This window comes from Anguilla anguilla, chromosome 2 (assembly GCF_013347855.1).
Source record: "Anguilla anguilla isolate fAngAng1 chromosome 2, fAngAng1.pri, whole genome shotgun sequence".
In the NCBI taxonomy this organism is placed as follows: Eukaryota; Metazoa; Chordata; class Actinopteri; order Anguilliformes; family Anguillidae; genus Anguilla; species Anguilla anguilla.
Genome location: NC_049202.1, coordinates 40,911,009 through 40,927,794, shown reverse-complemented (window position 1 = coordinate 40,927,794; position 16,786 = coordinate 40,911,009). Strand labels below are relative to the sequence as shown.

General features: G+C 40.9%; 1 protein-coding gene across 3 annotated transcripts; it reads left to right on the top strand.

The window, feature by feature from the left end:
- Positions 1 to 2,572: 2,572 nt before the first annotated feature.
- Positions 2,573 to 16,453, top strand: LOC118220990 (interferon regulatory factor 3-like). 3 transcript variants are annotated; one of them, XM_035405520.1, is made up of 11 exons: positions 2,573 to 2,696; positions 6,091 to 6,257; positions 6,445 to 6,610; positions 6,757 to 6,803; positions 6,922 to 6,976; positions 7,120 to 7,230; positions 8,771 to 8,920; positions 12,829 to 12,919; positions 14,630 to 14,934; positions 15,494 to 15,615; positions 15,852 to 16,453. In XM_035405520.1, exons 2-11 carry the CDS (start codon positions 6,093 to 6,095, stop codon positions 15,993 to 15,995), a joined length of 1,356 nt encoding a protein of 451 aa, XP_035261411.1. In that variant the 5' UTR covers positions 2,573 to 2,696; positions 6,091 to 6,092; the 3' UTR covers positions 15,996 to 16,453. The 3 variants fall into 3 exon arrangements, with proteins under 3 accessions (XP_035261411.1, XP_035261412.1, XP_035261410.1); XM_035405521.1 differs by lacking the exon at positions 2,573 to 2,696 and adding an exon at positions 2,703 to 2,848 and having other exon boundaries at positions 7,153 to 7,230; XM_035405519.1 differs by lacking the exon at positions 2,573 to 2,696 and adding an exon at positions 2,703 to 2,848.
- The last annotated feature ends 333 nt before the right edge of the window (positions 16,454 to 16,786 follow it).

Genomic DNA, 16,786 nt, shown 5'->3' with positions numbered 1-16,786 from the left:
ACCTTGGAAAAGCATATTTTGCATGGGTTACAAATTGCTCTTTTCTGTGGCTTAAAGTAGAGTAAGCCAAGCAACCCACTATCTGTGACTATTCTTGTGTGGTGCAAGCCTCTGTCCCCCCATTGACACTAGGCAGTACCAAGAGTAAAACCTGCAGTGTTGGTTTGTGGGTTGCCCCATGTGGATTCCACCTTTCACCAAAAGAGCTTCTACTTCAATGACCAAGGTTTGAGGTTCGGTCTGATTGCGCAGAAGTTGTGTTTGAGCCATCTTGTCTGTGAATTTCAACTGCAATGTCCTTGTCCATTGAAGCCTTAGACCATGTGAACAGTGTGTGCCATAGTGTATGTGGCCAACAGGTCCAATAAGCGTGTAGCACAAGCACACTAACTCCAAGGGACAAGACCTTTCTTGAAAATCTCAGTAATGCATCTGCACTATTTATTTGGGAACAAGGCCTTTTCAGACAGGCCAGAGAGAGAAGGTGGGCCCACAAACTAACTGGGCCAGTGGAAGGGAGCTTTATAATGCACCTATGTACTGCACCAGCCACATTCATTAACTGTGCAAAACTGAGCGAGTAGGATGAAACATTAAAAACATGTTTGATGGAACCTGCTTTCTCAGAATGCATGGAGGTGCAGGTACCATATAATAATGAAACCACCACGATACTGGGCCCTGAACACTTGTATAAGATGATGTCCTATTTAATGGTAATTCAAATCACTGTATTAAAAATTTGTTTTCAGATTCCATCTCAGAAATGGTTTAGATTTTTATTTTATGTGAAAATTTGAGGCTTCAAATGTACTTAGGATTGCTCAATGAATATCAAGCAAAATGTGAAAAAAATGTCTCAGTTGTGACAGCTTCGGTACTAATATTTAGTTTGTGAAAGCTGCTGCTGGCGTGGGTAAAACTAGCCCAGTATCAGATTGTTTTGGGGGCAGGTTCTTGCTGGGCTTGACCAAATAAAAAAATACATTAAAAAAACATGTCTGGGCCAGTGAGCCTGGATTTGTTTCCTGTCTATGTATGTACAACCTGAACCCTTTTCCACGTTTGCCTTCCCTTTGCAGACGGACAGCATTGAGCAGGCAGCTGAGGATCCTGGTCAGGAGGAGGTTGTGCAGCAGTGTATGGCTAACCAGGGCTGGCTGGAGACGCTGTTCAACTCCTTCATTGAACTACTCGCCCTCAGTGCAAAAGCCTGAGAGCTAGAGGAGGGAATAAAAGTGAGAGGAAGAAAATGAACTTGTGGTACAGAGAATTGGGAGAGTGATGAAAAGTACAAAGTGTGGTTAGCTCTCAGGGTCCAGGATGGGCAACTCCATTCCACAGGGGGCCAGTGGGAATGGGCTAAAAACACGGATGCCTTTCGGTCACCCGCTGGTGAAAGCTCTGTCAGGGAGAACAGCTGACCGTGTGACTTCCCCTCTGTGAGGATTCGCTGAAGGATGTGAGGGAATGGCGTTGTTCAGGCACAGTATTACAAGACTGAGCCAGATGTCAGATCAGGCTACACGGACTGAGAGGGAACTCGTTGAACGAATTTGACTTGGGCAGTGATAGGAGAGTCTGTTACGATTTGATTTTATTTAATTTTTTTTTTTTTTTTTTGTGCTAAAATTATAACAGTATCCACTTTTGAAGAGTATTAGAGACCATAGAAACCAGAGTAAAAGGTAACAGTGCCACTGAAGTGTGAGAGAGATGGAGAGTGTGTTGGTGAAACACAGACTTGGACCTGGTAAAGCTGAAAGAAAAGAGAGGTGTTTATGCAGTTGAGTGCTACAGGCAGTGTCGGTGAGCTGTGCGATCTACATATATATATATATATATATATAATTATTATTTATACAAAAACATTTTTAACAAGTACCCGCACAAACTGGGATAGTTTGTTATTGCTATTTTAAATAACATTTTGTTGGGGATAAATGAAACTGCCTACCCACACTCCTTTGTTCTCTTTCCGTTTCACCATATGTGAAAGAAAGGAGGAAGGGATGAGAAGAAATATGTTGTCCTTTTTGTCTGTTTAAAAAGAGAGGAAGAAATGTATTTAAAACTAAACAAAAGTAGTATTTCTGTTCTTTCAAAACAATGAAAGGGTAGAGAAAAGAAAAAATCTAAGACATTCATTTTCTAAAAGGAAGGGGGATTATAGAGATGTAATAAAGGAAGACGTGTTAACAGTTTTTTCGTTTTTATCTGTTTGTTGTTTATTCTAATTATTCTAATTATTATTTTTGGAGGTATCTATTTGCTTTATTTCCTGGCAAAATGTTTTCTGTGTAAATATTCTACAGTTCTTGACTCTCAAATTCTCCGTTGTTCTGTAAATTAACTACCTGTATTTGACAAAACAAATAAAACATTAAAGTAATGAAAATGATGGAAAAACATAAACTTTGTAGGTCTTCTCTTTAACCTTCACCTCGATCACAGCGACCTTAAAACCTGTGTCTTCCACGAAGTCGCGACCATTATTTTTAATTAATCCCCAATTCAGATGGCAGACGTGGAGCGACAATACTGGATTGGATCGCTAGTCGGTACCAATGTACTGTAGCCTAGCTATTCTCCGACAAGTCTAAAGAGGGCGGTGTCTGGGACAGCAATTATGACGAAGGAACTCGAAAACGAAACTGAGAGAACGGATTTACAGAGAAGCACAACCTAACCGCCAGGTAGGTGGTTTGAAACATTTAATTCATTTGAGAGGACAAGAGTGGCAGTATAACTAACGTATGCTGACAGGGTCATTTTATGCACATTTCGCACGATTAAATCGAGACTGTCAAGTGAACTTCATATCGCACGGTGTCGTATTGTCTTCCCGGTAAGTAGCCTATCTTACTTGTTTATTACCTTATTACCTATAACATCGTCTAGGTACTAATTTTGGTAAGGTGCTGTCGAAGCGCTGTAGATAGTCAGTTTTAACTTTTATTGCAACCAAAATAATGGCTGACATTTAAGACTGACTTGCATCTGCGCGTTTTTTACGGTCGTGGCCAAAGTGTCCGTTGACCGGTCGTTTTGGCATGTCGACCGAAATGTTTGAAGTTGGCTACAGTCTCATGAGCGTAACGGCATTAAAGTAGTATTTCCAGTGTTACTTCATGAATTAGGATGGTCTGATTAATGCTTGGCTAAACTAAAATTGCTATCTACTAGTTGTGCATAATTGGCCACTTTTGTTAGAATTCCTTAATGCCTGCCTTTGTCATGCGGTCTAAGTTATGAAAACACTATTGCCTCATGAATATCAAACTACATGTAGAAAAAACCTGAACGTGCAATGTTGAAGAAGATTGTTTTAAATGACGACTTTCTATAGGCTACTTAGGTATATTTTACCGGGACAAATTTTCCCCTTGTTTCTCAGTCTTAAACCGCTTTAGAGGTACCCCGATAGCACAGACACATCTGCCCGACATCTGCCCGGCATCAAAACGTCGGGTTCTCCCCCGCGATGGTCGGGAGCAATGTTCCCTCTAATTTTTCATGTATCTGGGCATACACACAAGCTCCCTGAGCAAACTGAGGACTACGGTGAGCAACATTAGATATGCACGCTTTATTTTTAAATAAGTAATTTGGTCCACTTAAAAAAAGACAAAAATCTGAAAAATGGGATGTGTAGATGTTATACAGTATGTGAGAGTCCTGCTTTGGCCATGGGAAGAGTCCTGCTTTGCCTGGCTGAGGGTCCTGTTCTGGAAGATATGAGACATATACACCTTTCAGACATAACATTTTGCTTACATTAAAACATTCACATTTTGCACAATGACTTGTGCTGTAGCTTGTGATACAGTGCAAATTCCTGTAACACTTTGTCTGTAAAATATCTAATTACACAGTTTTTCTTGGCATTTCTACTACCCATAAATGATCTAATAGTAACAACATTTAATGATTAATATCCATAAAGACAAAATCTTAATAACCGTCACTAGAATATGCACAAATCTGACTTAAATTTTACCTTATTTTTCACGTCTGTCCTTCTCACTTCTCCAATGGTTGTACACTTTGTCCAGGTTGATGGCTTCGTCTGCTTCTTGCTTTGACTTTATGCGCATCAGCTGGTCCAAATGTGTCACTTCAAGACGATTTCTGGATTTTGTTTTGATATGATTCATTAAACTAAATCCTCTTTCACAGTCGGCACTGGAAGCTTGAAATGTAGCACAAATATCCACAAGCTGTGAGATCTCCTTTAGCTCCTCACATCTAAGTGTTGCAGCAACCATATCTGAGAATGTGCTGATTGACCTCTGTTTAAGTTTTTGCTTCATTATGTACTTGAATTCAGCATACTGACTGTTAATGGTCTCCATAGACTGTGGTGGGTGGTGGAGAATGGCCTCATACTTCTTTGCCAGTGTGGCAATGTCTGCTGATCCATAGTCAAAACTGATGTCTGAGCTCAATGTTTCAATGTCAAATGCAGACCACTCCTTTAATTCATCCTCTGGAAAACGAGCATCCATGTGATCACACAGCTTACTAATAAAAAGAGTAATCTCACCAGTATTTCTGCCATCAGCTGATGAGGTCCCCATTGCCTCTTTGACACGGTCGCTCCACTGTACATCCTTCTCCTTCAAGTATTGGGAACGCAACTTCTCAATTTTTGCTCTAGCAAAGCAGTGTCCTTCCATCACAGTCAGGTTGCGTCTTTGTAAAGTGAGGCAGAGTTGTGCTAGCTCACCCAAAACATCTCCCAGAGCAGTGATAGTAACCTTGAATTTTGAATCACTCAGCTTTTTGTAGCAGTACTTTGCCACTGGATCTCTGTTATCGGTGAATTCTCTTTTACAGAATTCTGTAAGCACAGTGCCATGTGATCGTGGATTTGTTGAACTGACAGAATTGATGCATTCATTTTGATGGCAAGTAAAATATTGTCAATGAGAACTTTAACTTGTTCAGGGTCCGATTTTGTTTTGTGTGACAGCTCGTTCCTTTTCTCTCGCTCTTTTGCGCTCTCCCGCAATAATGTACCAATCCCCTGTCCCATCTTGAGTCTTCGTACAGTTTCGACAGCTTTTAAATGACTTTTATGCTGAACGTGACGCTTGAGATAGTCCAGCTTCCATTCAGTCCACATTTTTCCCTCTGAAAACTCACTTGCTACTTTGGCATCGCTGCATGTTTTGCAGAGTAGACCTTTCTCACTTGAAAAAGAAAAAATCTCACCCAATTTCACCGCTTTTTCTTCAATTTGCACATACTCCGACAGCCATTCCATCTTAAAAGAACTGCATTTCTTTTTTACTGTGGCTTGCTGAGTGGATGTGTCGCTGCCTGTTCGTTTCGCCATGATGCGGGGTTTGTATTAGCATCTATTAACCTGCTAGCTAACCTGCACGGCGCATATAGGCAGGGCCCAGACGCAAGCACCGTCAATGCCATGATTGGCTTCGTACCGTAAGTGAACCGTATCGTATCATTGGCTGGACACCTGTCACTCAGAGTGAGAAACAAAAAAACAATATTATTGGGCGAATTAATTAGATTAGATTAGGTCTAATATTAGATATGAATTAATACGTTATGTTGATGTTGTTTATGCGCTGGATAGATTTTCTTGTGCGCTGAGAATGTGCGGGCAGTGCGCGATTGCGCACGCGCGCAGCTTAGAGGGAACATTGGTCGGGAGTGAATCGGCTCTTGTCATAACCAATGAACTGTGGTCGTAAAGCGTTAGATAGCCTACATGATCTATTTTTTTTTTTTTTTGAAAACCAAAAAATAAGACCTTGATTGTGCCCTGAATGTCTCCCATTAACCACTTTGAGCATACTCATTTAACTTTTAAGTTATGGAGCATATTAGAACCATTAACTGCTTTTGGCGTGTGTGGATTGGTATATTTTTTAAGATCCAAATATTTGAACCCTGAATATTTTATGTTTTGCTTATTCTGTTTGATATTTTTAATCTCATTCACCTATGTAGAATCTAATATTAAAGGGAATTATTTTTTGCTAAATTAACCCATCTCTCCACTTTTCCATATTAATGAGAAGCGTGTACATGTTCCAACACATATTGTAACTTTGTCTACAGAAATGGCGGCATCAAAGCCTCTCCTCATCCCTTGGTTGATCGAACAGATTGACAGTGGGCGATACCCTGGGGTGAACTGGGCCAATCAGGAGCGCACGGAATTCTGTATCCCGTGGAAACATGGTTTGAGACAGGACTCTTCTGATGATGATGTTCGAATTTTTAAGGTAATGTTACTCTCTGAACTCTGTACTCCATCTGTCTTCCAATGTTTGTCCCTTCACATTTTAATCAAATGTCCATTCAGTCTGAGTACTTGATGACAGCTGTATGAGAGCCATCTTGTCAACCGCTTCAATCTCCAGCTGGCCAGTATTAAGTGTTCATCTGTGCCCTGCTTTCTGATTTTCACAGGCATGGGCAGAGATAAGTGGTGCGACCCATACTGATGCCTCAGTGTGGAAACGCAACTTCCGCAGCGCTCTCCGTGCCAAAGGCTGTGAAAGGATCACAGACAAGAGTAATGATGCTGCTTACCCCCACAAAGTGTTCCGGCTGCCCCAGAGAGAGCAACGCAGGAGTAAGGAGCCATCAAAGGCAGCTGTGGAACAGACACAATGAGAAACGTGTAGCTCATAGGAATTAAAACTCACTCCACAATGTCATTTATACTGTCAGAAACTGGAGCCCACTGTGCACACTGACAGTTGCTTGTCTCATGTTTAGGATACCAGGAACCTGTTGTAAACCCAACTCCAGGTCCGCCACTGGCAGTAAGTACATTTGGTGCTATTTGTGTGTGTTAATTCAAAGCATGTTTCAGTCAATTGTCTGCTTATTGATGCAGTGTATAACTGTTTGTTGAACTCAGTCAATGTCTCACTGTTTCAGAGTCCAATGCCAACTGTTGAGAATCTTGCAGAAGACACACCTATCCAAGGCATAGGTGATGCATTTTATGAAATTATTTCTATTTTCTGCCCAAAGAACCATTAAAAGTAATGTATATCTTATTTATACATTTTTTTATTTTATTTATTCCTTTTTTTCTTTTTCCTAATTGTCCCCTTTCATCCCATCTCTTCAAAGTATATGCCGTGCCTGAATATTCCTACTCACCAGATGGACTATCCCCTGCAGTGGATAAAGATGTGCTTGAGCAGTCTTTGATGGGATTGAATATTTATGAACCTCAACAAGGTATGTCTGTGGTAGAGATTTCAGGAAAAAGGTCATTTATAAAGTCATTTAATTGGGTAAATAAGAAAAGATTGCTTTTTTAAGGGGGTGCAGCATTAAGAGCTTAAGTATGTTTAAAAAAATACTAAGAATGTAACTGACATAAGTATTGCACTGCTTTTCAGTACAGCTATACTTCACTTTATAAGGTGTTGGGCGATCATGTGGAATAAGAGTCTACCAGCATCTGGAATTCTGCAGGAAGAATATTACGTATTTGCATTGCAGTGTATTCATTTAACATAGAGACTGGTGACAAATTAAGGGAAAAACCTGAATAAATGAGTAGAGAAACATAAGGAATGCAAATGCTTCCATACAGGTGTACTGCATGATACAATTAAGCAATTAACATCATATCTTGCTCTGTGGCCTGTATAAAAATGCTGAGCAGGCCTAGTTGACCTTGATTTTATATGAAGATGGCAAGAGGAAAATACCTAAGCGAATTTGAAAGAGAGTTCATTATTTGGGCAAGGGTGGCTGGGGCTTCAGCCACAAAGACTGCTCAACTGGGTGGTGCTTCAATTCAGTGATTAAAGTGACATCTGTATTTAGATCTATGGGAAAGAGATCACTAAATAGGGTCTGAAATTGTGGTCGAATGCTCCCATTAGATGACCGTGATGCTCGTTCATTAGTGCAATATGTAAGGAAAACCAGAAGGGCAACTCTTCCTCAGGTGCCTGAGAATGTCAATGCAGGATGTGATCAGACTGTGTCAGCAAGAACAGTCCGTCAACTGCATCCAGAGGGATGTAATAGTAGAGTTGTAGTGCATAAACCCCTCATTACAAAGACAAATCCACATTTCACAGTTCAGTGGTCAAAAGCATGGGCACTGATCTACAGGGATGTGGAAAAAAGTGATATGGTCATATGAGTCATCCTTCACCATATTCTCTACAAGTGGGCGAGTGCACGTGTGGCATACACTAAGAGAATGGTAGAGGCCTGAAAGATTGATCCCTACAATGAGGGGGTCCAGTGGCTTTGTTATGTTGTGGGGAGAATTTTCCTAGCATAGTTTGGGTCCACTTATCCCCTTAGAGGGAAGGGTCACTGCAAATCAATACAAAGTTATTCTGAGTTATCACTGAATGGTTTCATGAGTACAAAAATTATGTGAATCATATGCTATGGCCTACACAGTCACCAAATGTCAACCCAGTTGAACACCTATGGGAGATGAACCGACGTGTCAGACAGCGCTCTCTACCACCATAATCAAAACACCAAATGAGGGAATATGTTCTTGTGTTTCATTCCAGTGGAGTTACAGAGACTTGTAGAATCCATGCCAAGGTGCATTGAAGCTGTTCTGGTGACTCTTGGTGGCCCAACACCTTACTAAGACCCTTAATGTTGGTTTTTTCTTTAATTTGTCACCCGTCTGTAGGTGCATTCACCTTATTTACATGAGCAATAGTGGCACACCTGACTAAAATAGTCATAACAAAATTGGACAAAACTATTCAAGTTTTACTTTTTTTTTTTGTAGTAATAATGCAGCCTGCAGAAGTGGTGTCAGCTGTCGTGATTCCAGAACAGGAACATTCTAGCACCGAAGCAATGGCCACAGACCACAGCATGCAGAGAATGGAGCAGCTTACGTACACAATGAGTTCATCCGTGGTGAACGGCACTCTGAGTAAGAACAGAACACTGGGTCAAGCAGTGACGATGAGTACAATGGATCTAAATATTCATTTTTATTCATTTTATTTTTTATTCTTAGAGAGACAGTACACTTTTTAGTGAAAGCCCTTTGGCTGCTCTGACATGCCCTTTGGCTGCTCTTGCTCAATTGCTTGTGTCTGACACGCACTTCCTGTTTTTTGTGGGGAGAGTGGAAGTAGTCTGGTGGAGTTTGGAAAAGTTTGTTACAAGATTGTATTGTGCTTTCAAGTGTGTATTTGATATTAGTTTGGATTTTTAAAACCCATATCATAAGTGAGGTAAGATGGTTTTGCTCCTAAGGTGAGAGGGAGATAGTTGGGTGACAGTAGAGCAAGCTGAAAGGGGCGTGTACACCACACAGGGGCAACATCTCCAGAGGTTGGGGTGTCCAACCGATTCCAGCACATGCAGGAATTGGACCTGGCCCTTGACCCTGAGAGTGGAAGCACAGATGAGCCACTCTGCAACCAGATGGCCGCATCCTCCCAGAAATGGAAGCTGGTGATAATGGGGGACTCAATTATTAGGGGGCAGACATCATAGTCTGTTTGCACAAAAAGGAATCCCATATGGTGTGCTGCCTGCGTGGTGCCCAGGTAGGAGATCTCCTGCAGTGTAAGGACAAGCAAGTGGCCAGAGTGGGGACAGAAAAAAAAACTGCGTAAGATGTATAAAAATGACAACAGAGTAATAAGGCTGCATGTTTGTAATATGCAAGCTAAGGTTAAAAAAGAACTATGGGAAGCTAAGAGGCTTTTTGAAAGGCAAATTACCCACAATGCAAAAAGTAATCCTAAATGTTTCTTTCAATACTGTAGTAGGAAAAGGAAAGTGAAGGAGTATGTAAGGATGTTATAAAGAAGGAGAATTGCTTCGTAAGAATAATCATATTTCTGATGCCTTAAGTAGCTACTTTCTTGAGGGTTTTACTAGAGAGGAGGCATATTCAGTCCTCAAAATGTCTTAGCAGGTATTGATATACAGGATAAAGAAGTACTGGATAAATTACATAATCTAAAGACAAATAAGGCAGGAGACCCTAATGACATATACCCAAGGGTACCCAAGGAGTTAGGTGAGATCATCTTTAAACCACTGGCAGGTATGTTTCTACGGTCTTTAGATAGTGGTCTCCAACCTTAAGGTCCTGCAGAGCTACAGGGTCTGCTGGTTTTTGTTTTCATCTTAAAATCAGCACCCAATTGAGACCCAAGACACCAGGTGAGTTGAGCTAACTGTGTAATCAACTGCTCTAATTGATTCATGAAGTGCAGAGTCACTATGAAAACCAGCAGACCCTGTAGCTCTCCAGGACCAGGGTTTGAGACCACTGCTTTAGATAATACCAATATATGAGAAAGCGGACCATACTGATCCAGGAAACTAAAAGCCTGTCAGTTAAGGGATAGCCAGCATGGTTTTCGCTAAGGAAGGTCAAGGAAGCCAAGTATATTGACTATAACCAACCTTATGACAAGGTGCCACATGGGAAACGTATTAGCAATATGAAGACAGTAGGAGGTACAGGACGTATTTCAGAGTGGGTTCGGAACTGGCTACAAGGTAGAACACAAAGAGTAGTAGGAACGATCCATATCTGAGATGGGTACTATGGGAAGTGGAGTCCCACAATGATCAGAGCAGGGACCCCTGTTTTTCCTCATTTATATCAATGACCTTGACTGGAACATTGATTTTACATAAGTTAAATTTGCAGATGATATAAAACTGGGAGGTCCAGCTAATAGCTAAAATTATCCAAGAAGATTTAAACAAAATCCAGAAGTCGGTGGAAACCTGGCAAATGAAATTCAGTATAGCTAAATGTTACGTTTTGCATGTGGGAACTAAAAACATAAGGCAGGATTACTCAATGGAAGGAATAAAATTGTAATGTGGTCAGTTTTAACAAACTGAATGGTAATAATTGGAGTAATGTGTGATCAAAACCTTTCATGTTCTAGGCACTGTGCTGTAGCAGTAAAAAAGGCCAACAGGATGCTGGGATATATAGCAAAAAGTTTTGAGTAAATTCAAGGAAGTTATACTTATCTTATACATTTGTTAGACCATACTTGGAGTATTGGGTGCAGTTCTGGGGACTGTACTACAAGAAAGATGTAGCGGCTCTGGAAAAGGTTCAAAGAAGGGCAACCAAATTGATTCCTAGTATGAAAGATAAAAGCTATGAGGAAAGACTTAAGATGCTTAAGCTCTTCAAGGATAGTAAAAGGAGACTTATGGGTGATGTAATTGAGGCCTTTAAATTAATAAAGGAGATTAACAAAGTGAATTACAAGAGATTCTCTGGGTTGAGTTCTGTGATGCCTCTTTTCCACCAACGTGAACCTAGTTCTGGTTCTGGGCTGGTGCTAGTGCCAGTTCGCAGCTGGTTCAACTTGCAAACCTTCTAAGAACCGGTTTGCTTTTCCATGGGCTAGAGAGCCACGTCATTACGTCACTGTATACGTCTCCGCTTTCCCGGCAACATCGTTACCTATTAAGATGTATGTCCTGTAAAAATTCAGATAATAAACTGTCTACATGTAAAAAAAAACAACTTCATACATATACATTTAGTTATATTATTATTACAGCCTTATTTACTATATCAACTTTAAGACAAGCAACACGCTCGGAATTCTCTTATCACGACCCATTAAATCCAATGGTGCAGACGTTGCTTCATAATTTCAAACTGCTTTCCTAATGGCTATTTTGCATCCTGCGACTTGGGTTACAACAGTGAATATGTACGGATTCCTAGACGTGCTGATAGCGACCACCCTTTCTCATATTAACCTCAAATACGCAAGACAGGACAGGTAAACAGTATGCTAGCAAATTTATGTCAAGTTCCATTCATTTATTTGGAGTGGTCGATACACGTCCCCTGAGCAACCAAAATCTAGCACTGTGCCACCTCTGACTTATTTGCCGGCACAGAAAAAAATCGCGAAAGTACTGAAAAAATAACCACTGGAGGATAACAAGGACATTTTTTCCTACATAACTAGGTACAAGTTGTTACCGATATTTTGCCTATTTCATATATAGTTGCAAATAAGTCTACGTTTTCCTGTCTGTCGAACGAAGGTGGTCAATAATAGGTGCTCTCACTCTACCTGGCGGTCACAAAGTTTTTGTTGGTCTTGGTTGGTCACAATAATCCCGCCTCCAGCCCCTGATGTAAGCGGTTCTTGGTTCTAGACCAGCCAAGTGTTGGTGCCGCTTTGGAACCAGTTTTCCTGGCCGAGAGCTGGTTCTTTTGCTGTCGAAAATCTAGAACTGGTACGCGATTAGGCACCGGCGCCAAACTGGCCCTCAAAATGCCTTGGTGGAAAAGGGGTATGAGTTGAACGAGGGACGTAAATGGAAGTTAGCAAAAGTCCGCACAGACATTAGGAAGCATTTTTTTCACACCGAGAGTAGTCGATGTGTGGAATAACCTGCCAGGTCATGTTGCAGAGGCAGAAACTCTGGGGGTTTTCAAGACCAGGCTTGATACAGTGTTACAGTAGATACGCCTGTATGCAATCAGAGTACTAGGTACAATTTAGTTAGGAAATTGGTGAGCATTGTTGGGCTGAACGGCCTGTTCTCATCTGTATGTTATGTTATGTTAATCAACTGTGCCAATGTTAGACAAATTGCTAATTTTGAACTGTTGTCCCTGGTCATGATATTAGTAGAGCCTGGGAGGGTTTGGCTGACCAGTCGATTGATTGAAAGGGGATACAGATAGCAGTGAGGAGGAAGGGGAGCACCTGAATATGGTGCACTTAGCGAAAGCTGCAGTCTCGTCTGAATGTTGCAGCAGAGTCTCTCTCTATCCTCTCTATCCCCTTCCACAGCTTGCTTCTGTTCTCCCTGTCCCAGGTACCCAGTTTAAGGTGTCAGCATACTACAGAGGAGTGAAGGTTTTGGAACAGCTGGTGGAGAATAATGCAGGGTTCAAAGTATTGTTCAGGTAAATAAATAATTTTATGGACTAGGCAAGAGTGGCATGAAAAGGAATGGCTAAAATTCTACATTTTATCTAGAGAATGTCTTTTTATACTCTTTGATGGTTCATTATATAACAATCTAAACAATCTCAATTAGCCAATTACATTATTTGTCTTGATAAATTGCATTATTTGTCTTGATAAATTAAACTGATAAATTATTATTGTTGAAAACTGGTAAGAAATGCATTTTTGCCTTTCTGCTTGTGTATCACCACTAAAACATTGCAAACATTCTATAGTGAGTTGTTTTTTTGTTTTTTTTAATCTTATAGTGCTTGGTTATACTTAAATGACGTAATGAATATTGTGTATTTTATGTATTTCACATTGTGTTTATCGTAAGTGCCAGATTGGCAAATTTTTATGCAAACGGGTGCAATATAGGACATGTTTGTTTCACAAGCAGTTTTAAAAACATGAGGTTTTTAAGACTACCTGAAATGTGGAAGTAAATTTGTATGGTGTGTTTAAGAACCAAGCAGTGTCTAAAGTTGTCAGTCACCGTGGCAGCCATGATACTTACAAGAGGAAGATGGCACAAACATGTTAAGCATGCGAGAGTGGAACAGAGGGAAAATTACTCAGCATTATAGGCCTGGCCTTGCAAGAACTTTCGCCTGATGACCAAGATGACATTGACATCAATAATAACCATTTTACTTTAATAAAAGTCATTCATTTGAAATGTCATTGTTGTTAGAAGATATATTGAATAAGTCCATTGTCATTCAGTTGCTCTTGTGAATGGTTCAGACATTGAGTCCTTACTGCATACTTTTGTCGTTATTAGCTGTGTACGACTAAAATGAATTTCTTGTAAAGTGACAGGCAATTTTCCAGTTAATGTTATTGAATCTGTGCTTGCTCATGTTAAAATAGATAAGTGCAAACCCAGCCTTTATTAATTTGGAGATAACTTGACACCAGGACAAAAAAAAAAATATGTTCAGACAGCTAAGATGAGGCACATGCCCAAATGTGAACTAATGTATAGTAGCACATATGATGAAACTTTATTTCACCCCTCCCTGAAAAAATATCAGGCTGATCTGACTGCTACGTGATTGAACTTTTGCAGGCACTACTTCATAGCCAGGGCGTATATTGAAAAATGATCCTAGTCCCAGCCGATCAGAATTCGGTATTCAGCCAAGTTGTTGTATGTAGGTTTTTTGGGCATGCACCATTTGTGCTGCTGCTCAGCCAAGATATATTCTAAAAATAGATTCTTCCCCATGCTAGGAATCGATTTGGGATTGAGCCTGGATTCTGGGTAATCAGTTCCACCATTCCCCCCACTGATGCCACTGATCATGGGCCATGGGCCTCATCCATTCGCAGGAATGAGCATGATGTCTTTACTGGATGAATCACTCAGCAGCCCTGGCTTTGAATTTGGTGGAGTAGTTACGACACCACATGTTCTAGAGCAGGAATAGGAAGCCCTGGTCCCAGAGAGCCACAGAACATGATGATTTTTGTTGTTACTCGGCATTTCAGTGAGAAAATCACATACCTAATTTCTTGGGTCTAAATTAATTGCTGATTTTAAGGTGATACACAAACCAGAATATCCTGCCCTCTAGGGCCTGAGTTGGGGTCCCCTGTTCTGCAGTGTCTAAAATGGAGAGTAACAGTTATAAACCCTATTGTCTTTCTTTGTGTAACAGGCCTGAGAATACGGAGTCTTCGAGTGCATTTGCTAGGTCTGACCCTGGGCTCACACCAATTTACCTACCTGGAACAGACCAGGTCACAATTTATGACAGGACACAGGCCCGGCTCACCCAGCAAATTCTGGACAAGCTGGGTGATGGATTAGAGGTATTGGTTGGTGGGTCATCAGTGTACGGACTGCGAAGAGGTGGCAGCAAAATCTACTGGAGTCTTTGTAAGTTTCCGAACAGCAACATTCCTCAAGAGGTCAGCAAACAAGAAGGACAGATCCTGTACTCTATGAAGGATTTCATCCAAGGTGAGAAGGAAAAGGGGTTGGCAGGTGTTGTTGGTCAGGCAACATCGAGAAGAGGCAGTTTTTTTGTAATTGTTGGTACAGGGCCTTTTTCGCTCATATTGAGCATCTGCGTTAGTTCCGTCGGGGTTTGCTTGTAGCACTAGGTGGCGCTTCTAAGGGCAGCCGCATGAATTTGGGCTCCAAGATTTTATGCTTTTACTGCTCTATTTTTGACATGAACTTTCCTTTATTCCTCGTGCCCTTAAATTGTTTTATAAATAACCTATTTATTCTAGAGATTATGCTCTTAATTTTATACTTTTTGCTTATGGTGTTGATCGCTGTTATGTTTGATGCATTTCAGGATTCACTGTTTAAAAACTGTGTTGTTATGCTGCTGTACCCTGCCTTGACAAACTTTAATAAATGAAACTTGAAACTTGACGATAGAGTGAACAGAGATTAGGTACAGTCAGACGACCGAGATTAGGAAGAGAGGAAAATGGAATTTATGTTTTGTGGCAGAGATGTTTATTGTACAACACTGTCTCACTATGTTCCCTCCTGCTCTCCCTCTCAGGGCTGATGAATTTCATAAGCAGTGGGGGTGAATCCCCCTCTTTTTCCCTCTTCTTTTGCATTGGGGAGAAATGGCCAGACCCGGAACACAAGCCCTGGGAGAAGAAACTCATCATGCTGGAGGTGAGAGTGACCAGCAGAGGCTTCGCACATTACCTGTTCATGTTTCTTTTGCTCATATGTTTCTTCCCCAAAACGAAAAAAAAGACCCCACTAATCAGTTATGTGAAAGTGCTTGAATGTAAGGAGATGTTCTTGAAAGTAGTCCTCTGTTAAAAGGCAATCCTCTTGTGCTATGGTGTTGCTCTCTGTTCACTACTCTTTGCTTCAGCCCCATTTTTGGTCATATTTCATCTTAGGTCATCTTAACTTCTTTGGAGTTGCTGAAGTTGATAGCAGTGGATGGTGGCGCCTCCTCTCTCCAGTCCGTGCAGCTGCAGATCTCTGATAAACCCAGCCTAATGGATGCACTGGAACAGTGGATGGACACGTTAGAGAGTTGATATATTGCTGCTCTATGAAACTATGGGTTGATGTGCGGCTGTGCAATTACAGTTATGGGGACTCATTTATAAAATGGACTTACGATCAATTTTGATCTTAAGTATGACTTACGCGGAAAACCACGTATAAGTAGTTATTTATAAAACCTTACTTTGACATGGAAATGATCTTATCTCTACGCAGTCTAGACTTGACGTAAGTGATTTTCCTGCTGGTTATGTATGGCTATTTTTTTCCCCTTGCAGTTTAAGGTCAGACCACTTCTTTTTCAGATCAGCCACAGTTATGTCTTGCTGCCCCACCTCGTTCACTGCAGCGGCGACACACTCCCAAGCTACCTGTTTGGCTTTGTTTGTCAACCCACTATTTAGTCCACTGAATAATACGTGTTGCCTGTCTTCAATCTCCTCTACCATCGCCGTGATCTCGTCTTCCAAAAAGTTCGCTTTTCTCTTTTGGTCCATGGTTATTCCTGACTAAACCCTCATTTGTGTTAGCATTATATAAGGGGAAATCGCTGGTTGTAAGGCACGTTCAGGTGGTGTCAGTTTTAAGTTAATTTCCGATGTATAGATCACAGGTGCGTAAGTTACAAATGGGCTTCTTAGAACCTGCGTAAGCAAGGTTTTTTATTCTCAGTATCTTTTATGAATCGAACGTAAGCACATCGTCGGAAATGATCTTAAGACTAAGTTCAAGTATAAATCTAAGAACATTTTTATAAATGAGGCCCATGGTCATGTGGCAACAAACTCTATTTTATGATATCAACAGAATTTAGGAGGTGTTG

Excerpts from the sequence above, each read along its gene's own strand:
- LOC118220990 (XM_035405520.1), top strand. The coding sequence starts at position 6,093 with ATGGCGGCATCAAAGCCTCTCCTCATCCCTTGGTTGATCGAACAGATT. Across the intron at positions 8,921-12,828 it reads CGTGGTGAACGGCACTCTGA|GTACCCAGTTTAAGGTGTCA; the intron begins GTAAGAACAGAA and ends TCCCTGTCCCAG. Across the intron at positions 14,935-15,493 it reads TATGAAGGATTTCATCCAAG|GGCTGATGAATTTCATAAGC; the intron begins GTGAGAAGGAAA and ends TCTCCCTCTCAG.